At 31.2% G+C, this 22,607-nt stretch overlaps 1 protein-coding gene across 1 annotated transcript; it reads left to right on the forward strand.

Annotated features, from left to right (window-relative positions):
- Positions 1-4,642: 4,642 nt before the first annotated feature.
- Positions 4,643-22,317, forward strand: LOC149542421 (uncharacterized). The gene is made up of 3 exons (XM_089797359.1): positions 4,643-5,048; positions 5,587-6,186; positions 21,996-22,317. The coding sequence occupies exons 1-2, from the start codon at positions 4,746-4,748 to the stop codon at positions 6,145-6,147; spliced, it is 864 nt and encodes a 287-aa protein (XP_089653485.1). The 5' UTR covers positions 4,643-4,745; the 3' UTR covers positions 6,148-6,186; positions 21,996-22,317.
- Positions 22,318-22,607: the final 290 nt, after the last annotated feature.

The following is a 22,607-nucleotide window of genomic DNA, read 5'->3' on the forward strand; positions in this document are numbered from 1 at the left end:
ATTATTTTCTTTCTTTTTCTCTATGTTGAGTGTCTACATCACTTCAATAGTTTCTTCATTGTTTCTATGCCTTCTATTACTTGAACCTAGTTAGGGCCATAAAAATCAAGGAAACATAAAATGTGGATCAATACTTAAATTCCAACATAATATAATCCTTGGGTATATTATTTTGATGGTTGGAAACATTACTACCTCTAGACTACTAGACTTTAGGCTACAACAAGTTTTCTATATATACCCGCTATAAATTCAAATGTTTTCTTTTTAATCTCAAGAAAATTAAATCTAATCCATTAAATATACACATATCCCTCACCACTATCTAAAAGTAGATAAAATATAGTCACCATCATGTCCATGTGTGAATTTTGCCATCATAGACTATTGTTAATTTATTTTCTTCAACTTGATTGTCTACATGCTCTTTCATTAATTTCTCATTTTTATCTCCATCCTTTTTTCCTTTCACTATCAATCAAGTTCATCCAACAACTTATGAAGTCATCATTTTACTACATGTCACATGTCCAATTTGATAGGTGGTTCAAAATGGGTTTCCTCCCTATACAAATATGAAACAAAATTCTTCAAACCCTTTTATTAGCTTCAAAATAGGCATAAATTTTTTTCTCAATGATATCTCTAGACCTTAAAGCATCTATGAAAACTAGGGAATCTCCTTTGAAATAGATTTACAATGTGATTCAATCTCTTATGCAATTCTTATCTCTAATCAAGTTCCGCTTGGAATTTGGCTTCATTCTTTCTCCCTTTAATCATTTTATGTACTTCCATCACTAATTATTTTTCTTTTATAGTATCTCAACACACATATAGCCTTTACGAGCTCCAAATCCCCTAATAATGCTTTGGATTAAAGTTATTTTCATAGAATCAATATCTAAATGTAATGTCTTATATCCCCTCTCTATGATTTTATTGCATCAAATTTTCCATGCCTATGAATTAATAGAAAGATAGCTTATTATTTAATATCACCCATAAATTTATAACATTATATTAATTGTTCACCTTATTAGTACTTACCGGTAGGCTAAGTACTATTGTGTCATTTTTTGGATTACTTACATTAACTTGTTATTAAATTATCTCTATTCTACCAATAAAAAATCATTCCATTCCATATTTTTCTATAAATATTATGTTTATGAAGAAATACATGTCAATTTTTGAACTTTACAATTTATATATATTAATTTTCTAGCTTTCAATTGGATGAATGGATTAGTCTTATATGGGGATTTGTGAGTTTGCGAGAAGTATTATTTTATAGATTATTTGTATTATTTCTCTTATTCCTAATTTTTAGCACATTTGTTATCTATTTTATTCAAAGTGATTTTTGAACACTTCAATTATTGTATATGGATTTTAGAATAGAAAAATATATATTATAATAATATAATCAACTATTTGTATTTTTTATTTTCTAGAACTATTATAAATAGTTTGTTTGATTATAAAGAAATACATTGAAATAAAAAAATATATGAATATTTTAATCATTTACTTTAAATTATTTATTACAACTCTTAGGTGAGTGTTATTCCCTCCAATTCTTCAACTTCTATTTGAAAGATTTATAATACTTTATTATATTAAACATTTTAATACCATTGCTAAATTTTATATTGTAATATTTAATAAATAGTTCTTTCAATTATCATTATTTAAATTTTAATATTATATCATAAAATTTCAAAAATAATATATTATAAAACAAAATTGAATACTTCTTTTTCAAATTATGTAGCATAGTACACAAAAAGTATTGTTTCAACTATTATATTTAATAATATATTGTCAAAGTATTAAAATTAGTATTCAACTTAGTTCTTATGTATTATAATGTGTGAAGTGTGAAGCTTATGTGAATTAATGTGTTGGTTACAAAAATTGATGCTTCTTAATTTGAATAATTTTCCACAACTACATGATTATACAAAATTAATTATATATAAAATTATGAAAGTACACATTAACATATTTAATATATTTGATACATATAATAAATATATAATAAAATTACAACTAAATTTATGTCAAAATTAAAACTAATACTATTAAAGGCAAGTACTAAGCCACTATGTGGCACTTGTTATACATGCAACATGTTAACTACGAGACTTGATAGAAAATAATTATATCTAGAGATTCAAATAACTACATATGCACAAAATACTTAAACACATGTATAAGAAAGATGCGCAGAGATACCAAATATTGTTTCTTAACCTTAGAAATTATATGTAAAATATATTATTAGTAGTGAATGTGTATCTAAACCTTCAACCTTTGTTTCAATCAAACTAATGATATTCATAGGCTTTATTTCAAAAAAATTATACAAGAAAAGATTGACCATTAATTATTAACCTTTAATGTTTAAATGAGCAATTTATTGTCGGAGTGAGGAAGAATAATAAGTTGTTAATAGAGGGAAAAAGCATATACATTGCATTGATCATATTGAAAATAGTTGCAAAAATAATGCATGTTTTCTTGATAGACTTGAAAGGAGCTACATATTATGTATATGTGTACATATATGGAAGTTGTCTGACATGCACACTTAGTGACATACCTTCTAGGATAGACCCTATGTTTTTGGAAAATAATCAATATAAAATAGAGAAAAGGAGGAAGTTAACTTGACATGTACATTATATATTTACAACATCTTGGATTGTGAATTATGTATTTTATAATCAAACTTGCAAATAACAACTTGTAGGTAGGAAGTCAACTTGCATCCTAATTTAAGTTTGATGTTTGATAGTATGAGGTTCTTCATCATGGATATGCCATGACTTGTAATAATCAATGAATAAATTGTTGCTTGTACAATATTCATTGTATTAGAAAAAAACTAGCAAATAACAACTTGAAGGTAGGGAGTCAACTTGCATCCTAATTTAAGTTTGATGTTTGATAGTATGAGGTTCTTCATCATGGATATGCCATGACTTGTAATAATTAATGAATAAATTGTTACTTGTACAATATTCATTGTATTAGGAAAAACATGACAAGAGTTTAAAATGAAGGAAAAAGTAAAAGACCCTCAACTTTAATCAATATATACTTAAAGAAATTAATTTTGAAGAATTTAACAAAAGTTATATAAACAAGTATAATAAGAGAAATAACATTTTATATTAGAACTCAAATATCATACTGAATAAAAAAATTTCTAGGTACATATAATATTTGACCAACATTATATAACTAATGTCAAGCTTTTAGTCAATGTATAAATTTTAAATAAAATTGTCAAAATAAAACTACTATAAAATATGTTGACAGTTAACTTTGTTGTACATAAAAATAAAGATTAATCGTCTATTTTCCCAATTTAAAAAATTTAAAAACATTTACTATTATGAAATGACTATGACTAAAACTGAATTTTTATATATAATAACATAATATTTGTCAAATCCAAACAATTGAAATTAAAATAGCTGCAAAGCATAAATAAATTAAACATTTCTTTAAAAACTAATATATATACACCAAATTAACCGTATAAATTCCACTTAGAATCCATCCATTGACTTTTACTATGACGCTCCAAATCCTTGCTTACAGGCTTGATTTTTTTAATATTTAATATAAAAAATTTAGCAAAATTATTCTTTAAAATGGCCAAAAGTAGATAAAGATACAGATGAAACAAAAGAAACAAGGCAGTACAATTAGCAGAGCCATGGTGCTTACAATTGTACAAGAATGCAGAAACCACTGTAAAAGCTGGGTTAGCAGCACATGGTATGCAGTTATTCACAAAAGGTATAACTCATGAGCAGCATTTGTACATTAGTGGAGGAGCACATCACTATTACTTGTTCAAATGGCTTCTAGAACCACCCAAAGTCCACAGGTCCTGCTTTTTGAAACGACGAATTTGTATCATGTGTCAAATGGACTGATTAGTCATTTTCTGTGTTCAAACACCAAAAAGAATGCATGGATTGACTAATTTCTACAGTTGAGTTTGGCTGTAACTTTCTTAGAATTGACTACACAAATGAAGTCAATCAATTTATAAACAAAATTCAAACGCAAATCTTTAATTAATGGCATTAATACAGCTTTATCTGCAAAATTCAAACTCAAATGGGAAAAGATAACATCATCCCGAATAAAAAAATCAGCATTTTTGATTGAAGAATATGACTTCTGCTTGAATCCTATAGTAAATGGAAAAACATAACATCAGCCTGATTGAAAATAAAGCAGCCCTTTCTAAGTAGGAAAAGATAACATCATCTTGATTAAAAAAAACAGGAAACCTTTCTGATTGAGTAGTATGACTTTTGTTAAACATTAATGAGTATTACTAAACTATGCATCGTTTTAGAAGCTTCTAAACATTCAGATTTGTATGACATGGCCATTGAATTATTTAGGGTCTTAGCACCTAATCATGTGGTTTTGACTAAACTGTCTTCACTTCCAGATGGCAGCTGTCAGTACGGGAAGAATCAATCCAGCAAACGTTGAAGTGTTCAGTGATTGGTCAGATTTGACCCCATGATTAGGGCCCTTTCGGTACATTGTGACGTCAGCCCTCTTTCTTGTTTGTGATAGATATCAACTCATATCTATCTATCTCTTGCACAAGTCAGACTCATAATTTCATCAAAGTCTTTCACAAACAAGTAATACAGAATTCTGAATACTGAAGAAGAAGAATACTGAAGAAGAATAAAGAAGCCATGAATCCTGAGTGTAGTGAGTCTATCAATCCTCTTCTGGACATAGACTGCTGGCTTGACTTCTGTCAAACCAAAGGAGGAGGATTAATGGAAGATCATCTGGATACAGAGTTGATGAATATAATCAACAACAACTACCACCGTGGTGAAATGAGCCCCTCTAGGCCAGGCTCATCCATGGCTATGACTATGAATATGAATCAGCACCACACTTCTTATGATCTCACCTCCCTTTTGAACAGTGCAGATGCAACCTCAGTCACTACCATGGCACTGCCCCGGAATTTCATCAATATACCCACTGTATATATCCTTCCCTTTTCTTCTTTCCTAAGTTTTTTCATATGAGTAACTCCCCATTACATCAACTAGGCATTCATTTACATGATCTCTTTGAAGAAATATATATTAGACTGTGTCTTTCTAAGTTTCAATTGAAATGTTTCTAGAAAACACTGCCTTCAATTCTTACATCAAGGTTTTGAATCTTGGTAATGGATTCAACTTTTCAATCAATATGTGGGTTCTCCATAATCCAATCACTAAGATGAATGGACAATCCCAGACATTGTTTTTCTGAATGTATACATATTCATGAGAGACATAATGAATAGATGTGCTGTGCTTTGTTTGACTTCTAGATATTTTTCTGTAGGATTCATTTTTATTAACATTTTAGAACATATTCTATGATCTATTTTCTTTCTATAACAGTTCTTGCCCTAATGATGGGTCATAGAGTGTGATTTAAAACATTGGATGACAGAATCAAGATGCCAAGCACATGTATTAAATTCTGAATTTTCTGAGACACCTTGTAATAATCTTTTTTCTCTTGCAGAATTCTTCCTCAACCATATCCAGTAACATTACAAGTGGTACAGCAACAGCATCAACTGGTTTAACAGGAAATGGTGCAGTGAAAGTGAAGAAGAAGAGGGTGAGGGCATCAAGGAGAGTTCCTACAACAGTACTAAGAACAGACACCTCCAACTTTAAGGCCATGGTCCAACACTTCACTGGAGTACCTCATGTAGACACATCCTCATCCTCCTCTTCCCCTACTACCACCACCTCTTCTACTCCTACTACTAACCCTAACCCTACCTCTTCACAACCTCCTTTTACTAAACCCCTCCCTCACCCTGCTGTCTGCAAGATTCCACCTAATTCCACTCATAACAAACCCTCAAACACTACTAATGCTTCAAATGATGGAGAACAACAACACTCTTTGTCTTTGCCTTCATCTTTTTCTAGCCAATCTATCCATGACATTTCCTCTCCACTTCTCTCACCCAATATGTTCACTCCTGATCCACCTAATCATGATATCCCTGAAGAACACACCATGTCTATGTCTGCTATGGATGCTGCTTTCTTTGAGAAACTTTGGAGCTAAATCAACTTTGGGAATTATAAGGAGCAATGTCATCACCAGGTTGGATTGATAATGTTCTATTGTAGATTCCTCTCTTGTACTTGCTATTTATTTATTCCATTCTATTTTCCTTCTATTAGCTTGTATTCTATGCACACACCCCTTGTGAGTTACTTGCTATTCTCCGTGTTTTGAAATGCACTTTACTTTTAAAGAATTAACTTGATACCTTGTTTATTAGCAGAGTTATATATGAAATAAATCTCTCTACATAGTCAAGTAAATCACACCTTCAGCATATTTTATTTTAACACATTTTATATCAGTTAAGGGTAGCCAAAAACCGTCCAATATAATAAACAGTATCTAAAACTAACCACAAAAATTGAACTTCCTACTTGAATTGAAGTTGAATGGGTTTTGGAAATGAGTTCTCTACCTTTTAAGTCCAAGAGAACAGTTGAAATAGCACTTATCAACCATAAAAAAAAAATCTAATATAAAAGTTTGGTTCATTCAACAGTATAAATGTAATATTAAATTTTTTTCATTCAACTATATAAATCTTGTTTCAGTCTACTGTTTTTACTTTCTTTATATTTTCTTTTTATGTATATCTTAAGATTCTTTTTATACTGAGTACTCTCCTTATATATTAGATATCAACTGTGTAAGTCTTATAATAAAAACTTTGTTCCAGTGTCCTAACATTTTATAACTATGTAAGTCTTACGAAAAAATCTTTATTCAAGTCAGCTGTATTAGCTGCCTTCACATTATTTATTTATTCACATCTACTTACTTCAGAATAGACTTTTATATATATGTATATATCTATATGAATCTTAAACTATGTTCTAATTGTTTTAATTTTATTAATCTATATCTTCTTCCAATGTCTGTTTAACAATCTCATCTGTATATATTCAAGTGTGTGAGTCTTATGGAATTTTTTTGTTCCAGTCACTGTTTTTTCTGTTTATGATTGTTGTGCTGTCAATGTTGTTTCGTCTATTGTAAAGGGTCATGTTCTTTTCTCTGCTAATCTGATCAAAAGACTGTGTTCCAGTCAGCTATGTAAGTTGCTCTAACATTATTTAATTATATTTTCTTTTAATGTCTGTTTTAATACTTCTTATTTAGAGTAGACTTTTATGTATACATATTATTCATTCATCTATGTACAAAAACTTAGTTCCTATCAGTGATGTAGGCTGTCCTCGTATTATTTGTTTCTTTATATCTTTTTCTGGTGTTTGTCTTACTAACTTTTACTTTAGAGGAGAATTTCTGTTAGTAGGATTTGAAACATAAATTTTATTGTTCAGAGTTATATAGTTTTTTGGATTTGATTGAGTAAGTAATTTTTGTACGATTTTTTAAATTACTTTGGATAATCCATTATTAACGTGAAAAGAGTTGGAGGATTCATTTCTGTTTCTTCTAGCTCTTCTCATCTTGATGATGGACCACTGAGTGTGATTGGATGTAAAAAATTTACACAATCAAATCTAAAAAGCTGTATAGCTGTAAACTTTGATAAATTGTGAAAATCTTTTTACAATTACTTATATTTCATGTTTATAAAAGAGCAACTCTAAAGAATATGTTGAACAATAATATAATTAATATAATTTAAATTTCTAAATATGACTGTCAGTATCTTCTTAGCTTCAATATTTAGAATTATATTCTATAACTCATCGTCAAAATAATAAAAATTCACTATCTCAATAATAAAACATAATTATAGATTTATAACATCAATTAATATCATTAATAAGCTACCCGATATATAAACACAGGCTCTTCCTTCTAATTTTCGTACCATTCTACTTACCCGTTCACATAAATTCTCCCTACAAAACGATGGAAAATGAATAATGATGTCCAATAGTTATAAAAGACGAATATGATATATAATTTGCATGTACTTGCTATGGCTAGTCTACAAATCTAAATTGGTGAGATGTGTCGACGTGTGCAGCAACTAACTACCAGACATTGATTATATGAGGAGGCAATAAGTACACATGATTTGTGGAAGGTAATAAAATGTTCTAATGATCACTAGTATCCTAGGTATTTTAGAAAAGGATGTTAGGCATTTGTAAAGAGCTATTCTTAAACATCACACGCTAAGGATGCAATTAAGTTTAGAAAAATAAGTCAATTTTGACTATTTAACACTTTTATTCTAGGAATCATGCCTTAGTGTGTGATGTTGTGTCAGCTCATAAAGGAATCGGCATATTAGTTACTTACTACAAAGGTGTTTACTTCTAGTTAAGAGGAAACATTGTGAAGGAGAGTTACTTGTACCACTTAGAGAATTGTCAAAGGAGTGATGGGCAACCATAGAAAAAGGAAATCCATTTCTTTTGTACAAACACACTTCAGCAATAGGGATTCTGTAAAGAATAGAAAGCCACATGAGAGACTATGGTGCAAATGTCATGCCTCTCACAAGAAGAGAGTGGTCATTCTATATATTTAAAAAAAAGAGTACAATAAAAGTTTGCAAGTAGATCAATTGGACGTTGTTAAGAGGTTAAGGAAGTGATAATTCTATAGTTACACTCAGATCAAATGAGTACAATGGAAGTTCTTATGTACTAAGTGGGATGTTTTGAGTTTCACAATTAGGAGATAAAGAGACTGAGATTCTATAGTTGCCTGTGCAACAAAGGAATACAATAAGAATTCATATGTAAGAAGTGGGATGTTCCAAGGTTAGTGATTAGGAGATGAATGAAGTGACAATTCTATAGTTTCATGTGCAACAAAGAAATATGATGAGAGTTTTCATGTATAGAGTGAGATATCAGAAGGCCAATGATTAGGAGGTCAAAGGAGTGATAATTCTATACTTACACATACAACAAATTTGAAGCATGATATGAACTCTCATGTATCAAATGGGATGTTGGTATGCCCATGCTGAGAAGGTCAATTCCATATGGTGAAGAGTATAGGGTAGTTAGTATTGATGAATGAAGAGATATATGAAGTCAAAAGAGACAATGGTAAAAGTGTTGGTTGTTGACATGAATGAAGCCCAAGTGTACTACAAAAGTATATTGGTTGCATGGACTACTCATGATAATGAAGGAGTTGAGATATGCTCAATATAAATTTGGATACAAGGTTAGTTTTGTGACAAAAGGAAGATATGTTAATGGAAAAAAATTGTGGTGAAAAAAAGTAGTCATTAAAGAGGAAAGAATTGATATTAAATGTCAAGATTGAAGGGTTGGTGATAAAGATGATTAAGGATGTTGTATAATATGCATATTTATCACCTAAATAATGATATTTAGGTGACAAATAAGGTGGTAGGATTACACCAAAATTAAGGGATATTTAAGTAAGTTGAAAAAGATCATTTGTCACTCAATATCTTATATTTCAAACTAAGATATTAGTTTTCCCTCATCTAACTCAAACAATTATAACTAAGTTAAAACTTGTTCTATGTTTCTCTCATTAGGGATGTAGCATGAAATATAGGATAAGTTTGAGAACTAAGTGGTTTTTTCATGTTATGAGATACATTAATAATTTAGTAGTATTAGGTCCAAGCTTGATATCTAACATATCTTGAAAGAACATTTTTTATAAGGCTATAGTGAAAGAATTAGTATTTTAGCTATTTTAAAGTTGCAAGTCATCATCCTCAAAATGGACATGTGTGGGGATTGGTGGGGACTTAAGCACTCTAGTGGGTTAGAGGAATTATAATTGGGTGGCTTTATAGTTTCCAAACCCAAAATTATAGTTTTTATAATCGAATATTATTATATATCAACCTTATAGTCACAAGTCATCCTCAATTGTGGCTATATAAGGGCCACAAGACAAGTTGGTTCCTCCACAACCTATTCTCGTGTAAATTTAAAAGGGTGTCCATTTTCCATCCATAAAATTTCTTTATATATGATGTTGATCTAATTATTCTTACATCATAATTTGATCCAAACTCATTCTTTTTCCAAGATGTGAATTATTCATTTTAAATATTCAATAGGGTTTTTTACTACATGAGCTTTAGGATAATTCTATAAACAAGTAATACTTGGTTGCCATAGACATAAGAAGTCTCAAATGGAGTCATCTTTATTTATGTATGGAATGATGTTTTGTAAAACCAAAATGTCAATGAATTCATTTAGATTATCTACACTACTTCAATACTATCTAAATTATTTAGCTCTTGGTAATGACATCTATCAATATTTCCTCCCAACATTATGTTGGAACACCTAATAGTTGTGTGAGCTTAGTGTCTTTACAACTTCACTTCTATCTTTTGGTATACATAAAAAAATAGGCTTGTGTTTCTTTATATCCCCCATAACACACTCTTAGACTAAATACTAAACTATACTTTGAAAGGTCTTAGAGAAACTAAAAAGTACTCATAGTGGTTACTACCTATTCTTTTTAGGTACAATTGTATCTTCTCAATTGAATTTATTGTTTTCTCTATGTATAATAAATAGAGTTTGTTTATTCTTCCTCTACTTCATATAAGAAAAAATTCATCAATTACAGTATCTTCCTTTACTTTTTATTAATAATTTTGAATTCACAACCTATCGCCTTTGTGACACCTTTTTGTTATTCATTTAAACCAATCATTTCTCCCAAAAATCTTCCAATTCTGATGATTTGGATTAAATATAAAATCCCTTCCAAACAAATATTGATGTCATTTTTTCACTGAATGAAAAATAGACAACATTTCTCTCATGTGTGGACCTTACCATGCTCTTTCCTTTGATTGTTTTTTACTATCAAATGGAATGGTGTGCCCTTATTTTATTGAAGTACTAATTCATGAATTGCATGTAGAAGCATCATATTCTACCATGAAAATATCATATAGAATTCTAAAGTAGCTATCACAACAATGTAAGTAAGAGATTCAAGTTTAGTTGTTTGAATGTTTAGGTAAGAAACTACTTTTACTCTTTATAGTGTTCTTATCTCATCCAACTCATGTGGATAGATATCAAACACTTCTTCATAAAATTGAAATGGTCAAGTTTGAATTCTTAATATTTTACCTAGAATTTTTCTCACTATTGCCACACTGAAAATATATTTATAGACCATATTCTATTATAGTTCCAACATTTTTCAAGGGGATATTTGACTACCTTATCTTGGTTGAAATATTTTTTTTAAATATTTATCTCTATATTATTACTCACCTTTCTATCTCCCCATTATGTATTTAACCTTGCCTGGATGTTCTAGAGGCATAGTTTTATTTGCTCAACATTTCGTGTTCTTTAAAGAGTTTTCCTAACTAAACAAGGTTCCAAGAAACAAACATAGCACTTGTTTCAATCATTAATCTTATTAAAGTAAAATTGTATCTTCTAAGAAGGTATTGCATCTTCAATCTAAATAACCAATTTGTATTATCTTTGACTGAAAATCTTCTTTATTTCATATTTCTCAATTAGGTTAAATGAATACAATTTATTTTACCTAAATCACCACCCTTTTCTATTTTTCATCATCTAATTGTATCATTACTTTAAGGTCTTGATTCTAAACTTAATGGGCCTTGTCAGTCATTATATAAATTAGAATCTTATTAACCTTTGAATATTGTCTTGATACTTTTCCATTAAGGGACATCCAATATCAATATAGAATCAAACTTATGCATATCTATAATGGATAGCTAAATTTTGGATCATGAAATGGCCACCTTGATTTTTCTTGTGTTAGAGGTAGCTATACGATCTATCTAGTAATTCAACTTAAATAGTAGTTAGTGTTTATATATACTTGAACTCCCATTTGAAGGCATTTGGTTTAGGAGCATTTGTGTGTATGAGAAAAATTTTACACATAAAATATATATCTTTTCTCTCTGATTATATTTTAAATTGTTCTTTGTTTTGGTCTTGCAAGTAGAGTTTCATTCTTGATTTTCCCTTCTCTAACTATTTTCAAAGTAATTAAAAAATTGGGAGATTTTTTTTTAAGTTGAAGAAGTTTTTAATTCCATATTTCTCACCAATCTTGGATTATTTATTACACCCTTAGGATCCTTTAAAGCTTGGATTTATTCTTCAAATTGAATAATGGATAGAATGAGGTGCCTAGTAAAGGAGAGAGAAGAGTACAACAAGATTAAGAGAATGGTTGATAGTTTCATAGGGAGCTAATCCTAAATGCCCTACAATTCTCACTTCTTATTTGGGATTGGTATGAATGATTAATAACAAATATTATCAAATTGGGTGGAGGAAAAATAGAGATAGATTGTGTGGTTGCAATCAAGGAATTGAACATCTAGGTTTAGAGATGGTAATTCAATGTTGAAGGTTTAATAAAAGGGGAAAATAAAGTGTACAAAAGATAGGAGTAAGATCACAGGTGTTAAAAAAGATTATATTTGATGATAAAGGAATGAGCTTATTTTTCTTAATGAATATTTTGATATGTTTTGATCAAATTTGTAGAGGCATTTGTGTTAAAGTAGAATACATAAATTTGAACTTTTTTCTATAGTGAGGACGTTGTGTCCAATTTTAAGCATTTATCAATTCAAATATATCTAGTATGAATGCTCATTAATTTCTAAATACTTTTTTCATGATTAATTTATTTTTGTCTCAATTTCACATACTTGTATTTTAAACTTGAGATTCTTCTTTTATCACTACAACATCAACTAATAAAGCTCTCTTTATATTATAAATTTATGAACTGCATTAATTAGCATTAGAGCATACTTGTTAGAGGCTTTGAAGAGGATATGGAACATATAAGAGGTGGTATAGAAAGATCCCCATAGAGATAAGATAAGCCAATAGTTTTCAAGATTTTGAGAGGAATAATAAAAAGGCTTGAATCCGTATAGACAACATAATAGAGAGAAAATTTTATGTTGAAGATGTTATTGATGGGAAAAAGAGGTTCTAGAGATTTAAAAAGTAGAATAATTAGTTGGATAATGAGATATATATGATAAGCTCTACAAGGTTGGGTTTTAGGCCAAGGATGGATCCACCAAATTAGAGTGATGGTATGAATTTGAACTTGATACCATTTATTGGGTTATAGAAATGGGTGAATATTTTGACTTGGAACTCGCTGCATACAAAAAGAAGGCAAAATATTATTGCATATTATTTAAAGGGCATGCATCTCTATGGTGTGATCAATTAAAAATTAGCAAGAAAAAGGAATGGAGATAAAATGATAATTAAATTGAAAGCCAAATTTCTCTAGTTTATTATCCTATAAATTTAATTAAGAAATTAAATAAAATTAGTGTAGTACACTAAAGAGCTTGTAACATGTTGGACATGTAAGTAATGAGGAGAAGTTGACTATGTATGTAAATGTTTTAAGGTATTCAATTCAATATAGATTTATCTTAGTTATGTTGATTAAATCTTACTAATATGCTTTCAAAGAATAAGAAAAATTGTAAAGAAGAAAACAAAGGATGACTATATAGTTGGAGAGGAAAAAAAACAAAATAAGAAGAATAAATTCGTTCTCAAACTAATTATGGATCAAATATCATGGGAATAGGCAAAAATTAAAGAGAAGTTGAGAAAATGGAAGATAAAGTGTGTTTCAATATGTTATTAATTATAAAAGGCTAGGCCACATGGCATTTGAGTGTTTCTCAAGAACAAAAATATGTTGGGAAAGTTGATAGGTTAAAATAGAACCAACAAACTCAAAATCTGGATCTAAAATATCATGTTTAATAAGATTACTTGTGACCTAAAAATAATAACAATGAGAACTTGGAAAAAAGGACAATTTTGTTCAAGAATATTTCCAAATCAAAAGGAAAATGTTGCACCATAATTGTGGATAGAAATAGTACAAATAATTTGGTCTTTCAACAAATAGTATAGAACTTAAGGATGAAAAAATCAAGCTATCCAAAGCCATAGTGAGTTAGTTGGTTGTAAAATGAAACAAAATTCAAGTGCATGAACAAGCATGCACACTAAGAAAAATGATCTTTACTTTTTATGTTAGTTTCTATTTTTTTGTTTTTTTTCTTGAAGAATTTTCATTCCTGAATTTCTCCTCTATCTTTCTCAAAGTTATCTCAAAAGTAGGAGATTGGTTGCAAAATTTTAGCAAGTTTTAATCTTACATATGAAATTAATATCTACCCAAGTTTAGAGGAAATAAAATCCGGTACCTAGGCAATGTTGGATGATTGATTGTGCATTTTGAAGCCTTGAAATTTTTTATTTCTTCATGTAATTTAAGAATGGACACCCTCAAATGTTATTTTTGAATGAGAAAGTGAAGTGTATATGAGGGGGATTGGAATGTGGAATTGGTGTGGAGGCTTAATTAGAAATATTCTCATGATTAGATACAATGAAAATATATAAAAAGGTGGTCTCATTCAAAGAGTTGAGCACAAGAGTTTGGAGAGAGGATTCTAATTTTAAAGACTAAAAATATAAGAAAATGACTGTAAGATAGAAGAAGGAATGTGGTTACAAGGAGGAACATATTTAAAGATTAAGTGATGAAATTGTGTGTCTTTGATGTGATTTGGCCATATTTATAGAGAATTTTAGTGTTGAAAAAGAGTGCATAGCTGTAGTTTTTAGTGTTGTCACTTGTTTCTTGAAATAAAGGAGGGGTGAAAATTTATTCAAGCTGAAAGAGAAACAAGAAAAAATAGAGAAAGGGCATCAGATAGCCCTGTCAAGATCAACCAAGTGATCGAGTTGATGGGACAAGCCCATTGGAAGTCGAGTCTTATCAACAATGTTCCAATTACACATATGGTTAGAAGCCCACTTCACAAACAATTAGCAACACTATTCCATTCCCTGGGAATATGAGTGAAAGTAATAAACTCCAAATAAGTACACAAGTTTTGAATATGGTCCGCAATCAAAGCTAACCTCCAACTAACAACTTCAGAATTTTGTTGATTCAATAGATGTATCATCACTTGTGAGTCAAATTTATAGATAAGCTTTCTCCAACCAAGGTCACAAGCATTCTTCATAGCATACAAAATAGCTATGGCCTCCATCAGGTTGTTAGTGTGATGACCCTTATAAATAGAAACACAAATTGGACATCCCCCTTACTATCTCTACCAACACCACCAATGCCAGCAGGGCTTGGATTTCCTTGGAAAACCCATCCGTGTTGATTTTAAGAATACCTTGTGGAGGGGCACTCCACTTCTCCACCCTATTTATCTTTCGTAGGGGATGTCCACACATCTTTCTTAGCAGTTTTCCATGTGAGGGGGGAATATTAAAATGATTATTGAAAATATCCTCCCTTGGTTCCATGGCCTCAGAAGTGTCACATTTTGCAGAAACAATTTCCCCCAAAGAATGGGAAATTTTCTACCATAAGTGAGGAACCTCTAAAAACTTATCCTTAAATATACGACGGTTCCTTTCCAACCAAATATGCCAAATAATAAAGGAGGGTACAAGAGTCTAGGAAACTTGAAGAAATGAAGTCTTGACAAGAGCCTTACCCCAACGAGCAAAGAAATCTACCAGTGAGGAAACATGCCAACATGATTGGTTCCACACATTCCACCAAGAGTGCCAAATATGTCTAGTGAAAGAGCATTGGAAAAAGAGATGAGAGATATTTTCTTCACTAGTCTGACATAGAACACACATTGAGGGTCCTTCGAAGCCATGCTTGCATAAGTTATCCCACATAAGACATTGGCTATGGACCACCAACCACATAAAAAAATTACATTTGGGCCAAGAAAACTTGTACTAGACTTGCTTCCACCAAGGCATTTGAATGTCCCCCAATGTCTGCCTAAGAAGCTCAACATATCCTGTAGACACTAAAAATTTTCCAAACAAATCTTCACTGGACCAAGCAAGAACATCATTACCAACCAAAGTGGTACACTCACGAGACTACAAAGTCTAAAAAACTCCTTCATATCCTCCTCAGATCCTCCTGGAGGTCATTCAGAGGGGTGTTTCTAATGAAAGGAAGGAACCAAACCTGTAACACACCCTATCTTATAACAATCAACTATGTCCCAACCAAAAGCACTAAAAGTTTGATAGAGGGCATGTAACTGAGGATGAGTGGTAAGAATAGGAGGGTGCCCATACCAAGAGTCAAGCCAAAATAAAGCTTGGGATCCTGAATGAAATATCCAAAAGAGACCATCTTTAACCAACTGAGCTCCAAACTTTAGCATATTCTAAATCAGGGATCCTCTCCCTTCCAGAGGAAAGTGGTGAACTTCAACCACATCAATATTTGGAAAGTACTTATGTGTGAGAATACGAGCTCAAAGTTGATGTTGATTAGTACACCAATGCCAATAAAGTTTTGTAGCAAGAACCTGTCCATTTAAAATAGCTGACTGCAAACCACGGCCACCCTCCTTCTAAGGTCTACACATTGTTTCCCATTTAACCAGACTCCATTTAGAAGTTGAAAGGTTCCCACTCCAAAGGAATTGACAGGACAAAGCATTAACTTCCTGAAGAAAATACATAGGAGTAGCCTGAACAAAACACCTATAAATAGGAAGGGCTTGAATAACCAATTTTAATAGAATTAAGCAAGTAGCAGTTGATAGCCATCAATGAGTCCAATGATTAACCTTTTGTCATAGTTTATCGAGAAAAACTTGCCAAGAAGATCTAGGATGTCTACCAATAATAAGTGGAATACCCAAATAAACAAAAGGAAGAGACCCAATCTGAAACCTCAAAATAGCAACAATATGCCTCTGAATAGCCTGGGGAGTATTGAAGAAAAAATAAGAAGATTTTTTCTCATTAACATTATATCCCAAAGTTGCAAGATACACATCCAAAACATGCCTAAAAGAAGTAGCTTCCTGAAGACGAGTCTGTCCCATAAATGAAGTATCATCCACAAACTAAAGTTGTGAAATAGGAGGCAAGCCAGTACCCCATTTCCACCCATGAATCAGACCCTGGTGAGCACGAAGCTTAAGAAAGTGGCCCAAGCCCTCTGATAAAGAGATAAGGTGAAATAGGATCCCCTTGGTGAAGTCCTTTAGAGGAATGAAAGGGCTCTAAAGGAACACGATTCACCAAAATAGAAAAAGAAGTTGAAGTAACACAACTCATAATCCAGTTCATCCACTATTGGCAGAAACCAAAGGCCAATAGGATCTTTTGGAAAAAACTCCATTTGACTTTGTCATAAGCTTTAGCCATATCCAACTTAATGAGCATAGCTCTCTCTTTTGATGTATGCATATAATGAATAACTTCAGAAGCAATAACAATTCCATCAAGAATTTGCTTACCAACCACAAAACTACCTTGTTCCTTTGAAATCACAACTAGAAGGCATATCTTGAGTTTGTCAACAATCAATTTGGTGATAATTTTGTACACAACATTACAAAGAGAAATGGGATGAAAGGAGTCAATATTGTTAGCACCTTTCTTAGGGAAAAGAGTCAGTAAAATACAATTCAATGCACGAAGCATTTTCTTGTTTTGAAAGGGTTCTTTAACCACCTCCAATAGATCCATATTAATAATTTTCCAAATTTCCTGAAATAATTCCACAGGGAAGCCATCTAGGCCTAGAGCTTTACCTTTATTCATCACAAACACAACCTCTTCAAGTTTAGATATCAAAATTGGACGAAGAAGAGAATCATTCATAGGATTGGTGATAAGAGATAGAATGCATAAAAGAATTAAGTTCTCCTCCTCAACTATAGGCTGAGAATCCTGAATAAAAAGGTTAGAATAAAATTGAAGGGATTCCTTGGTGATAGAAAAATAAGAAGAAATTTGAAGTCCTTCAGTAGTAACAAGAGAAGAAATCTACCCTTGATTATGACAAGCCTGAATAGAATGATGAAAAAAACCAATATTTATATCCCCTTCCTAGAGCCAATCAATGTGAGTCTTTTGTTTCTAGTAAATCTCTTCCCAAAGTTCCCATTCTTCCACATCCTGCATAGCCTAGGATTTTGCCCCACCAAGAGCCTCTATAAGCCCAAAGTCCCTGATTTGGTGAGTAATCACTGCAAGATGATCTAGAAAATTTGTCTTTCTAGACTAAATTTTCCCAAAGCAAGAAGTATTTCATCTCTTAAGATGATATTTAACATATTTAAGTTTCTTCTCAAAGAAAAACATAGTCATGCCATAAGTTGGGCCACCCTCTCTCTACCACTTAGCCACCAAATCATAAAGGGACAAATCTTGGAGCCACATAAGTTGGAATATAAAAGAAGGGTTCTTAGGGAGTGCAACAGGAGAAGAAGAGAACTTAATTAGCCAATGATCAAAACCTCTCCAATCAAGAATTTTAGAACTTGTAATTAGGCCACTGCCAACCCAATAACATGAGACAAGAAACCTATCCAAACATTTTGAGATAGCTTCCCGACCACTCCATCTATTGTTCCAAGTGAAAACCCCATTTGAAGGCTTTACATCAATAATAAAAAGAACATCCACCTAGGCTTGAAAAATATCAGAAGCAGAGCCAAGCCTAGGCCAACCTCCTTTTTTCTCCTCAAGACTTAAAATAGAATTAAAATCACCTACTAAAATCCAAGGAAAATAAGGAGCACAAGAACACACATACCTAATGTGATCCTAGAGATGAATCTTCCCATGAATGTTAATAGTGGCATAAATATTTGTTACAAGAACAAAGTCCAAGGCAATAGCCACCATAGAGATTGAGTAATGACTAGAAATCCACCAAAGGGGAGAAATATTTTGAGGGTCCCAAAACAAAGCCAAACCTACATAATTCCCTTGTGAATGAATACTTTGACAGTGACCAACATACCAAATGTGTGGAGCATGCTAATGCATAACCTCATCAGAAACCTTGGTCTCTTGAACACAAAAGACATTCTGAGAATGAATTGCAATCAAATCATGAATAGATTTTTGACGATAGGTGCTATTTGAACCCCTCACATTCCAAGAGAGAATAATCATTGAGGGTTTGAGAAATGTGAGCATCAATAGGTTTAACAAACCCACATTTCATCAATAGATCTCCAGTCATTTTTATCTTTTCAAGGTCCAACTTTTGTCATTTTGAGGAGCTATCAGCAGGACCTTTCTTAAGGGGTCGTTGTTACACTCCCAATCTATGAGATGAACCCTTATTTTCATATGAAACTAGAACTTCTCTAGCTAAATCTGCCAAAACAATGTCATCTTCTATGGAATTATTTAAAGTCACCTGAGCCACTTGTTGTCCCTGAATAGCTTGAGTTGGTTCTAGTTCAAGACATGGTACAACCTCCATACTGACCCCAACACTATTAGAAGTGGCCACATGTAGGACACCTTCTTCCAAAGCTAAAGTCTCCAGCACCTCAAACCTGTTAAAGCCTCCATCTGTGTCTATCCTTGAATGGCCTCTTCTAATCTTGTCCTTTAGCCTTAGTTTTAATAGGTACGAATCCTTCCTTATCCTTTCCCTAAGGTTCAACCATCATGGGAGCTTTCCCTTTGTCCTCTTTACCTAGAGAAGGGGGTGCTAAAGAGGGAGAATGAGCTTCCTTACGAACTTTAGGGAAATGTTGTAGGAGATGGCCATACTCATGATAAAACTAACATAAAAAAGGTAGAGATTCATAATCTAACTGCTAAATCCATGATGAAGATCCCAAAGAAATTTTCATCGAATTTGGCAAGGGATTATTTAGATCTATCTCAACACAAATTTGGGCAAAAGAAATCATCTTTTAATCAAGGATTTGTGTAGCAACTACCATAGGCTTTCCTAAGAGACTAGCAATTTTATGTAAAATGTATTCTCGCCAAAACTCTAGGGGGACGTGAGCTAGACGAACCCAAACAAGAACTCGAGAAGACATCTCTTCAATTGAATTAAAACTTGCATGTCATGGTTTAATAAATAATCCAACCTGATTATAAAAATATGGGCCACCTTCAAAAACTCTATTGTGATCTGCCATATTCGAGAAAATAACCATAAAATAGCTATTTGATGCAAGCATAATGTCTAAATCTCCTTCAATCTGCTAAGAACGCTAGGTCCAAGCCTCAAGAGTGGACAAAGGAATGTGAATACCAAGAAACTTATAGCTTAGAGCATTTCTACTCCAATATGAGACATCTTCTACCGAATCAGGAGAAATAACCAAAATTGGGTGATCTTGGGTTCTAGGAAGACACCCATTAACCTTATCCATATTAGAGCCAGCACTTGTATAAAATGTACCTACTTGTTGTGCATGCATGGTTGAAGAGGACCCATTATGAGCCTTGTCCATGCGAGAAAGATCCACAACTGATGCCATAGAAATCTCTGCCATGCAAAGATGGAAGCCAGGAAAACAAACAAAAACCAAAATAGCTGTTAGCAAACTGAAAAAGTCCTAACAAAGGCCAAACAAAAACAAAACCCACTGCAATAAACAAAAAACTACACTACTGCTAAAACGCTTCCACAAAACCCCCACATGCAAAGTTGCAACCAAGCTAGGGCACTAGGTTTGGTATTCATTTTAAATTATCTTATTCTAACCCACTTTTGTAATTAGAAAATTCTGTCACTTGTTTCTTGTTGTACTTGTGGGTTCTATTTAATTTTAGATCATTAAAATCAATTAAAATAAATATAGCATGCGTGATCATTGATTTTCATATGCTTTTTACTCAATTCTTTGTACTCACATTTTAATGTTAAATTTTAATTATTATTGTTACCAGGCATTGTTAACAATCAACTACATTCTCAATTGTTGACTTACATCATGTCATAAAAGAGAATAAAATATCCTTCATAAAATTTCCATTTTACCTAGTATTAGAAACCCTTTCTTTCAATTGGTGAAAAATACTTATAGTAGTTGAACTCAACATTTAAAGAAAAATTTCTAATTCAAGATATGATATACCTTTTTATGTGTTCTTTTTCCTAGAATATAAGTTTTTTATTAGGTGTGATTTGAGGAAAGCATCTTGAGCTAGCTGTAATAAATTTTTTAAAGAGAGAACTATAACTAAATCTACTATATAATAGTAATTTGTATGTTGTGATGAAAATAAAATCCATATCCCAAATCACTCCGTGAACATCTCCTTTTAGAAAATTTCTTTAAGATAAAGTAAAATTGCAATAAAATTTTAAAGAAATTCAAAGAAATGATCCTCAATATCAAAACATAATATTATGAATCTAAAATTACAATTCTTAACATACAAAATTCGTCAAATTGATATTCTGTTTTCTTAATCCATATGAAATTATTTTATGAAAATTTTTGATATTATGATTAAATTGATATTATTACCATATCTTTAAAATATGACTATTATTTATCTTTTCTTTATATGATACCTTTAGTGTAAAGATAACATTCATCAACTGCTTTTAAGTATTGTTGTCATAGACATTTATTTCTACTATTTGACCAAAAATATTAACTCTAATTTGAAAAATATTAACTCTAATTTGAAAATTGTAGATAATTTTTCTCCTAAATTTTATATTAATCTATGTAAAGAAAGACTCTAAAAAATTAATATACTAAATTATTCTTTTCATTATTTTAGATTATTGTTATTTATGTTATATGTTTTAGCTTTTGAAATCAAGTGAAATTACATTCATAGATAATAACTACATATATAATAAATAATAAATAATATAATTTAAAAAAAATTATAAACATGAAAAACATGTTATTTTTACAACTTCATGAAAGAACAATTTTAGAGATCACGCAAGAACAGTTCATTATTGCTTCGTTGCTCTATTTCAATCGATATCAGTGTTAGCAGCAAAGCGTTATGAAATCATTCTGCTTTTATACGCAGAAATCAAGATCAATTGAGGTGTTTCATATTTTTCAGGTAAAAGCGGGAGAGCATTTAGTGCTGACTATATCATGAGAATCACCACTGTATGGTCTGGTAACACTTTTATCATCTTCCCATGGAAAAACACAAATTTAAAGTTTTCATAATTCATTATAGTTTTGAAACATTTTTTTTTCTGGACCTGAAATATGATTTTTTTTTAATAGTTCAATCCAGAAAAAAATGTTTCAGTACTACTTTATATTCTTGAGAATAGTTGGATTTCCAAAGCAGAGGATTATTATATCTCCTATCTGCCATGTAACAATAACAATAACAAATTCATGAAACCTAATTCACTTGTATTTTTCAGGCATCTTCTGTTTTTATTTTTGATGTTGGTCATTGGAGTAAAATTTTGTAGCTCCTTTACTTTTCTCTGTATATATACTTATTATATAGTGTATGAACTGGGTCATTCTTGTATATGATATTTACAACTGAAACATCAGTTAGAGATTTATACAGTTTCATTTCTTAAAAATTATTCATTATCCTATCAATTATATTTGTTTATTATTCATTATCCTCTCAATTATATTTGAAAACAAATTAAGAAGCTTCAAATATTGCTGTTTAATCCTGTAATGGAGATTTTTTTTAAGG

Source organism: Cupressus sempervirens, chromosome 8, assembly GCF_028749045.1.
Source record: "Cupressus sempervirens isolate cs-2001-9-10 chromosome 8, ASM2874904v1, whole genome shotgun sequence".
Lineage (NCBI taxonomy): Eukaryota > Viridiplantae > Streptophyta > Pinopsida > Cupressales > Cupressaceae > Cupressus > Cupressus sempervirens.

What these genes read in the sequence shown, in the direction of transcription:
- LOC149542421 (XM_089797359.1), top strand. Translation starts at nt 4,746, where the DNA reads ATGAATCCTGAGTGTAGTGAGTCTATCAATCCTCTTCTGGACATAGAC. An exon ending in ATTTCATCAATATACCCACT is followed by an intron (nt 5,049 to 5,586) that starts GTATATATCCTT and finishes TTTCTCTTGCAG; the next exon opens with AATTCTTCCTCAACCATATC.